Below are 9,608 nucleotides of genomic sequence, written 5' to 3'. Positions count from 1 at the left end.
CCATTCACTGTCAAACATTTTGTGTTACTTTTTGAACCTAGGGACCACGAAATTTCCTCCAAAAAAGAAAAAAGAAAAGGAAAACAAAAACAATCATGTGGACTTTACCATTCCCACTGATAATGGACTTTATGTAAATTGTTTTTAAAATAAGAAATTAAGAAACTTATGGCATTAAAATAACTGAAGAAATAAAATGAATAGCCAGCCCCACACCCACGGCTATAAAAGGGTAATGGAATCAATTGAATCTTACCATAGTCTTGGATACCTTCTATTTTCTCTTAATATCTCCAACTTGTTTAAACCTTTCTTCCTCACAAAAAAAAAAAAAAATAGTTTAAAAAATGGCACTTCCTGAGACACAACATGACACCAAAACTCTCCCAGATGCCTGGGACTATAAAGGAAGACTAGCCCTCCGATCATCGTCCGGCGGTTGGACTAGCGCTGCCATGATTTTAGGTAACTAATTTCCCTTTCCCTGATACGGTTCTGTAAGTTCAATTGAATTCATTAACACTTTAGGCTCGAACAATATATTGTACGTACACACATATATATACCATAATGATAAAAAAATTAAGGTCATTAGATGACCTACTGACTCTTGATCCTGGACTCGACTCAGACAACTAGTATTTTTTTTCTTCTAGGGGTTGAGGCTGTGGAGAGGCTAACGACGCTAGGTATTGCTGTAAACTTGGTGACATATTTGACTGGAACAATGCATTTAGGAAATGCAAATTCAGCCAACAACGTTACAAATTTTCTTGGAACTTCATTTATGCTCACTTTGCTTGGTGGTTTTGTGGCAGATACATTTCTTGGACGGTTCGTAAATTTCTATATATACCTAATTAGAATTTGTAAGTTTGTATAATTAAACTTGATATGTCATGGCTAACATATTTTTTTTTGCTATTTTTTACTTTTAATTATTTTTTTCAGGTACCTTACAATTGGTATCTTTACAACTATTCAAGCAATGGTACGTGCCAGTTTTCTTGAATCTTGATTGGATGATAACATAAATAGAAAAATCTTTCCTTTTTTGAAGTGACTTCATTCACCTTTTTAAGTGCCATCATGATTGAAATTGGACCAATATGGTCATCATCAAATCAACCTTTGCATGAGAACATTACTTTTTAAAAAAGAATCTGTGATGAGGAAAATGGAAAGAGTAAGAACCACAACCATGAAGAAATTAAAGAATCAATATATTAAAGAAGTTCAGATTGCATATTATAAATGTTGATGAGAAGAGGAAAATCGAATGAAAAGGGAATAAAGATGAGAAAAAATATAATGACACTTTGTTTAAATTAACTTATTTTATGAAGAATGAAATGGAACAAGCATGGGCGTTGAACATGGTTGGTTATGAATAATATGAAATGAGAAAGTGGAAAGAGAAGAAAAAAGAAGAGATACATATTAACTCCCCTAGTTGAATCTTTCTAAAAAGAAGAAAAAAAAAGATTCTGTATCATTTCTCTTTCTTCAAAGAGAGTCCAACTTTTATTTATTATTAATAAAATAATATATTTTACTGCACTCTAAAATTTTACTTAACTTACAATAATAGGCAATTTATCATGAAGGTCTAATATGATAACTTAAGTTACCTTTCTAAAACAAAAACGTTTAATTTGGCAACTTAAAAAAAGGTAACGACCTACTATAAGTAGTTATTTTTTTTATGATCTGAAACTCCTTAATAAAATTTCTGATTTAATAAATTGCAGGGTGTGACCATCTTGACCATCTCGACCATAATCCCAAGCCTCCGACCACCAAAGTGTGAGCCAGGTAGCTCAGAATGCATCCCTGCAAATGGCAAACAGCTCATGGTCCTATACATCGCGCTATACATGACGGCCCTAGGGACCGGGGGCCTAAAATCCAGCGTGTCTGGGTTTGGGTCAGACCAGTTTGACGAAACGGACAAAAAAGAAAGAGGACAAATGATAAAATTCTTCAATTGGTTCTTTTTCTTCATCAATGTGGGATCACTAGGTGCAGTGACAATATTAGTATACATACAAGATAATTTGGGAAGAGAATGGGGTTATGGAATTTGTGCCTGTGCTATTGTTATTGGTTTGGTGATTTTCTTATCTGGCACAAGAAAATATAGGTTCAAGAAACTTATGGGGAGTCCATTGACACAAATTGCTTCTGTTTTTGTGGCTGCTTTGAGGAAAAGGCATATGGAATTGCCTTCTGATTCTTCACTTCTTTTCAATATTGATGATATTCCTGGTGATGGAAATAAAAAAGCTAAACAAAGATTGCCTCACAGCAAAGAGTATCGGTGAGTTTTTATTTTCTTTCCAGTATTAACTATCGTTATATAAATCGTCAGTGTAAACTCGGATAAAGTTTTTTTTTTTTTTACATTAATGGTGTATATAACTTAAACTCTTTTTGTCTATTGTATGGATATAACTCTTTATTTTTTTTCTTTGGTTTTGTTGTTTAATTTGGTTAGTAAACTCCGCTATTACAATTTTTAGAGTAGTTTTTCTATGTATAATAACTTTCTGGAAGTGAGTTTCTATAGCTAATTAAAAGTTACCACTACAAATTTTTCATGGACGGATAAGATCGCGTTCACCTTAATTAATAATTTCAGAGTAGAACTCGAAATAAATAAAACCCTTGTAGGGAGCGGGAAAGCATGCACTTCTAGCCCATAGAATGAAAAAGAACTAAATTAATCAGACTCTAAAACTGATACCAAACAATAGATAGGAAAAAATAAAATAGCTAAGACTTAATTAATCATGTTGCTAATAGTAGTAGTAGTTTAATCCTCCTGTAAATTAAAATAGCACTTGATGGATTCTATACATTTTTAGAAAGAGAAAATGATGCTTGCTAAACCATGTGCTATGTCCTGATATCTTCTAGATTGGAAAAAAAGAAGTTTTTATGTGCAAGCTATCAATATTTTTGGTTGGTTTTGATTATTCCTTGCATTATTATTTCAAGTGCTTTGAACTTATCCCAATGGTAGGCCAAATCTTTGATAGCTAACTACCACCATCTATCAATTAATCACCATGCCTCCACTCAAAAGATTTCATCTTGTCGAAATGTTTTATTAATGGGCAACCTATTTATGATTTATTTCGTTATAGTTTGCAAGTTGACTTATAAAATATGATTGATTGAATAAACAGTAGCCTACAGTAAACCATCCTCCACCACCCCAAGGAGTTTGGAGTAGACCCTCTTTGAACTCTTTAATTACTATTTTTTTAATCTGGATTTTTTATTTTAATATATGTGTGGAAAGTATAGCCTTCCTCACTTATTGCCTATAGACGTGTGGTTGTTACATTGTTGATATTAGTAGTATTATTTTTTATGTACAAACACGAGCGCACTTTTAAAAGTAACTCAAGTGGTTTTTTTCTTCCTTCTCATTGATATAATAATTTTTATTTTTTTTGCTTGCAATTCAAAAGGTGGTAATCATACATGCACCTTTTTAAATAATTAAAAAACAAAAAAGAGTGAATAATTCTATGACTAACTTTCCATGATATAGCTATTTGTCGTGGCAGTAAATTTTGAAACTTCTTGCTATATGATCTCATTATTCTTAATCCGTGGACTGATTTGTTGTTACATACAATTAGTGATCTTAGAGAAACAAATTAATTATTCATTTATTTGTTGGGGGTGGGGTAGGGGTAGAGAATAGAAAATATCAAGAGAAACGGATAGACATTGGAATTTCAAGGCTGTTTAACTCCTTTTTTGGGTAGAAAAACAATGTCATATGTCAGATAAAATTACATAAATATAGTACTTTTCTCATCTCAAATAGAAAGAAAAAATAATTTATATTTTAATTTAGAGATTCAGTGAATACTTTGGTCTTCATAAATTAAAAGAAAATCAAGATCACGAGATACTCTTAGCCAGTCTGTCTCCCAATCGATCTTCATATGCCACCTTGCCCCTGTGCCCATACAACTTGTCAAAATTTTACATCTAGCAAAAATTAATAAATATACATAAATAGAAAAAGAAGTGGGGGACAGTAGTAGTGTCATAGTAGCATGGATCTATTTTTTTCCAATGTTTTTAACAATAACGTCCATATTGAAGGACAAATGCATAATCAATTCCAATTATATAGTGGACAAAGATTTTGACCATGAGTTTTGTTTTTGTTCTTTGCAGTTTCTTGGACAAGGCAGCTATTAAGGTAATTGACCCTGAATCTGCTGGATTTACCGTGGTGAATAAGTGGAATTTATCAACTTTAACTGATGTTGAAGAGGTAAAATTGGTTCTACGAATGTTACCAACATGGGCTACGACCATTATGTTTTGGACTGTTTATGCCCAAATGACAACATTTTCTGTGTCACAAGCTACAACCATGGATCGTCACATAGGAAAATTCGAAATTCCTCCTGCCTCGTTGACACTCTTTTTCGTGGGGAGTATCCTCTTGACATGTGTATTTTATGACCGCCTAGTCGTGCCAATTGCTAGACGTGTCCTCAACAACCCCCATGGGCTAAGCCCACTGCAACGTATTGCCGTAGGCTTAGTCCTATCGATTATAGCCATGATAGCAGCCGCTTTGACCGAAGTAAAGAGACTAAACGTGGCACATTTGCATGGATTGACCAATAATGGAAATACCATGGTACCATTGAGTGTCTTTTGGCTAGTACCACAGTTCTTGCTAGTAGGGGCAGGTGAAGCATTTACTTATATTGGACAACTTGATTTCTTCTTAAGAGAGTGTCCAAAAGGGATGAAGACAATGAGTACGGGGTTGTTTTTAAGTACACTTTCACTAGGATTTTTCGTTAGTTCAGTTTTGGTGACCATTGTGCACAAAGTGACAGGGAACAAACCATGGCTAGCTGATAATTTGAACCAAGGAAAGCTCTATGATTTCTATTGGTTATTGGCAACATTGAGTGTGTTGAATTTGATGGTTTTCTTGTTTTTTTCAAGACGGTATGTGTACAAGGAGAAGAGGCTTGCTGAGTGTGGGATAATTGAAATGGAGGATTCAGGACCATCATGTCACTAAACTACACAAGGCAATTATTATCGTCTTCATAAAAGCAAACTAGTGTTTTTTTTGTCTTTCAACTTTTTGGTTTTGGTTTTCTTCTTCTTTAACTTTATTGGAAGGGTTACGTGTCTATGGTAACCTAGTTGTATATGTTCAAATCAAAGAATGGAAAAGAGCTTAGTTAATGAAAAGTTGTAGAGCTCTTTCTTTTCTCCTTTCTATCTGTACCATAACCAAAATAATATAGCAAAATCAAATGCAATCGCAAGAGCAACTTCCCAAAAAAAGTATCTTTTTATTATTATTATTTTTTTCTTAACAATAACCAAAATAATATAGTAAATCAAATGCAATTGCAAGAGCAACTTCCCAAAGAAAGTATCTTATTATTATTATTATTATTGTTTTTTGTTAATTAACAAGAAAATCCACGGTCTCTATCCTTTGAATGTGCTCCAATAAGCCCCAATATTTTAGTGTAACTTCTTTTTTATCGATCTTTTGATTTTCCTTTCTTAACTTTCGATAGTCCCATACTGTGGCAAAGTCGAGTTTTCACTAAACAAATCAAAGTGTAAAGGAAATGCATCTTTGAAGAAGACAAGAAGATTGAAATTTTTCAGTAAAAGGATATTAATAGACATCCCTCGAATAAGTGTGGCTTATTAGCCACTGGATTCATGATAATCAAACTATTTATTATTCAACGTTTTAATATTATTTTATTTTACTTTGTTTAATTGGTATCAGGAGGGGGAAAAAAAACCATACTAACTTGGAAATAATACAAAACTTACATTTATAAGAAGCACTACAGACGTTTCATATGATTAACTTGCCTCATAGCGTACTCATAATTTGGCATAATGTCACATGACATTTTGGCTAATCAAGAAGATGCAAAAATACGGGGAACATGAATTTCTAATTCAAAAAAAAAAAAAAAAAATTAAATTAAAGAACCATATAAATAAATCATGGAGTTTGGTTCGTCCCTTTCCCAACTAAATTTTCTTCAATCAGTTTGAGTAGACAAACATGATTCACGTTTTCTTCTTTGCCGTCTACGTTCTTTGTTTCAATTGTTAGTCCGGTTTTGATTTGACATGCACAAAGTTTAGAGAAATTGAAAATATTTTAAATTTCATAATCTTTACGTTAAAAATATGTCGAATATATTAAAATATTCACAGAAAATTCAAAATATAAGACATATAAAAAAAATGAAGGGGTGTATTTTTCTGTTTGTGTTTTATATATTTTTCTGTATGTGTTTTATTATATAGATTTGAACATTACCACCCTTAGATCATAGTATGTACATAAAAAGTTGAAATAACAAGTACTTTTTTAGTCTGCTTTTTTTTTTTTAAATTCAACTTCTTAATTTTACATTTTAAATTTTTATATAGCATTTTAAAATTAAATGACATTTTAATATACTTTTTATATCTTAGATTCAAAAATCTGTTTATTTTTTAAAAGTCAATGTCAAATCAAAGACCATACAGATAAATTGAAATAAGAGGAGCTAGTAATATGTATATCCCAAATAGTGAAATAGTGCTTCAAATAAAAAATTTCCAATCAAAATAAACATCTACACCATAATAGTAGACTTTACTTGTAGGTGACGTTACATTAAACCTCGCATGAAAAACATTTTTGTGGACCAACGTCCTATCCATTTTTCAATAATTAAATTAACATCTTAAACCAAAATTTCTTTTTCCTGAACAAAAAATTCAGATATTATGACAACATTGTCACATGTTTCAAGCTCAATCAGTAGCTGTTGCCTGTTGTAAGGAATCAGAAACTTGATTCAAACCACACAACAAAAGGAACTTCATTTTTAGGGGTGTATAAAAATTGAACCCATCGATAAATTGAATTACTAAAAATGTTATTGATTTATTATTATTGGGTTAACGATTTGTTAATAATTTTATAAAAAAAACTATTGGATTCTTGGTTCATTTAATTTTTTTTTTATTGGGTAATTGAGTAAATTGATAACCCAATAAGAATATATATATATATATATATATATACACACACACATATATATATATATATGTATGTATGACCTATTATATATTTCTCTTAATTTCTTTTTAATTTTTATCAATTAACAAACTTATTATTTCAATTATACAAACTCTTAATTTCACCTAGTAACATTTAGTTCAAACTTGAAGATTCTTGTAAATTAAAACACATTTTGTAGGATTTTTTGTTGCAACTAAGATTCGATTTTTTTTTTCATGTTAGCTACTACTATTTCTATTTTATGAGTATTTTCATATCGTTAAACCAAAAATCGAACCGTTAAGGACTAAAAATCGATAAACCGAAAATCAATAAAAAATATTTTATTAGTTTGGTTATTGGTTTAGCATATTTAAAAACTAAAAATCGATAAACCGAACCGATAATATATAAAATCGAACCGAACCGACCGATGCAAACCCCTATTCATTTTTATCAAAAATAATCAGGATGAGTGTAGACATTGAAATTTTGTTGACTTTACAAAAAGAGTTCAATTTTTGTTAGAGTTCTTGGTTACTTTACCCTAAATCTAGCTTCCTGGCTACTCTACCTTAAACCGTAAATTACGCCTCCAAGATCTTGAAAGTCCTAATAAATTCATGTGATATTCATAAAGAGATCAAAACTCTCTTCTTGATAATCAAATACATCAAGAAGATTCACAAATCCATCAAATTCAAATATTCCTACGTTCGAAAGATTCACAAATCCATCAAATTCAAATATTCCTACGTTTGAGAAATACGCCACTAACGACCCTCGAATTATGGAGGAATTCATAACAAATTCAAATATGCCTACGTTCGAAAAATATGTCATTACCGGTCCTCGAATTACGGAGAAAATGAAGAGAGAAGAATCAAAGAAGGAACAGATTTGTACCTACATTGTTTAACAATAAAATTATTGTTTCTTAATATTTTTTTTTGTGATTGAAATTTATTTTCCATGAATTAAATTATGTTGCAAACAATGAGGAGATGATCAACTTCGAGTTTTAGGGATTAAAACATTTGACACGAATTTAGATTAATTATATGGTAAATAAATTCTGAATACCATATATACTTTAATCAGTCAAAAAGAAAGATCTTGATCTGAAAAAATCATCGACAATCACCGTTCAAGGTTGTGGTGGCTGGACCAAAATTTCTCCATCATTAACTAGCTAAAGCTGTCGGAATCGAAATTTGAAAGTTTAAAAAATCTTAATAAAGGTTATCTTCTTTTTTTTTTTTTTTACCGAGTTTATTTATTATTAGAGACTTCAAAATAAATATAGAAAAAATGATACACATATTATTGGCGATGTCAATCCACTAGGTACAGCAATTACAAGCAGGAACATGTTATCATGTTTGTCAAAATGCCGGGGTTGTTTGATAGAAGAGATAAAAGAGTTAATTTCAGATAAAGTTTAGGATTACTTTTATTCCATATTTAGTATAGGGTGTTACTTAATTTTGAAATTATTGTATTTTATCATTTGTACTAAAATTATGAAATTACTATCCCATACAGAGGAAGAAATAAAATAATCTCATAATATATTCCTACTTTATCTCTACCAAACAATACAATGGTGATTTTGATTATTTTTCCAGTTTCCTAGACTGTGGGAACCAAATTACTAAATCCTAGGGGCCCTAATCAGACGCCATATATAATTTCCCTTTCTTTGCTGGCGGTCCCCTCACTCTCCAACACAACTTCTCTGTATTTTCACTGTATTGTTATTATTTTTTTTATACTAACATAAGATCCAGATAGTTACATATTGTATTTGTTTAAATAAATAAATAAATAGTATAAATAAAAGAAGAGAAAGAAAATATTGATTCTGCAGGAAATCAATGTGAATAAAGTGTTTTTGTCAGGTTATGTTGCAGAGTTAATGTCACATACAAAAGGGGAGATACCTATGCACCAAATCTAAAAGTATCGAATTCCAGATTATATTATAGATATGAGAAGAGTTCATTTTTATATTTTTATATTATTTTTATAATTATTATGGGCTTAATATTTAATTTTTAATATTTACAATTATATCTAAATTCCATACTAAAGATACTGAGTTTATTGCACTCAAATACGAACATTTTCAAGTTTCAACTCACCAAGTATATTTGATTTTTAAAAATCTCCAAACTTATGTTGATGATTTAATTTTCGAAACCATTTCATGTATTATTATAATTGTGGGTGTCAAACGGGACGGTTTTAACCGGCCCGAATCAACCCACTAAAGGAAACCAGGCCGGTTTGACCCGGCTCGGTAAGCCCAAGGGCTTTAAGGGTTCGGATTTCGGTCCGGTTGGATTTTGAATTTTGGCTCGGTTAATTCGGACCGGACTCAACCCAGTTAGGGCCCGCCGATTAACCGGCCGGGTCCAGATAAGCCCATTTAATTTTTTTATATTTTTTCTAAGATTTTGGAAAATTGGGTCAAACTAGCCGTTGGCCCAACGACTATAACGGCTAGTTTGGGCCC

The 9,608-nt window shown here is 31.3% G+C and overlaps 1 protein-coding gene across 1 annotated transcript; it reads left to right on the top strand.

The window, feature by feature from the left end:
• The first annotated feature begins 247 nt into the window (after nucleotides 1–247).
• LOC107867437 (protein NRT1/ PTR FAMILY 6.3) lies at nucleotides 248–5,271 on the top strand. Its single transcript, XM_016713672.2, has 5 exons — nucleotides 248–465; nucleotides 657–834; nucleotides 952–991; nucleotides 1,752–2,320; nucleotides 4,204–5,271. Exons 1-5 carry the CDS (start codon nucleotides 348–350, stop codon nucleotides 5,072–5,074), a joined length of 1,776 nt encoding a protein of 591 aa, XP_016569158.2. The 5' UTR covers nucleotides 248–347; the 3' UTR covers nucleotides 5,075–5,271.
• Nucleotides 5,272–9,608: the final 4,337 nt, after the last annotated feature.

Source organism: Capsicum annuum, chromosome 1 (assembly GCF_002878395.1).
Source record: "Capsicum annuum cultivar UCD-10X-F1 chromosome 1, UCD10Xv1.1, whole genome shotgun sequence".
Lineage (NCBI taxonomy): Eukaryota > Viridiplantae > Streptophyta > Magnoliopsida > Solanales > Solanaceae > Capsicum > Capsicum annuum.
This window is presented reverse-complemented; position numbering and strand designations above follow the sequence as displayed.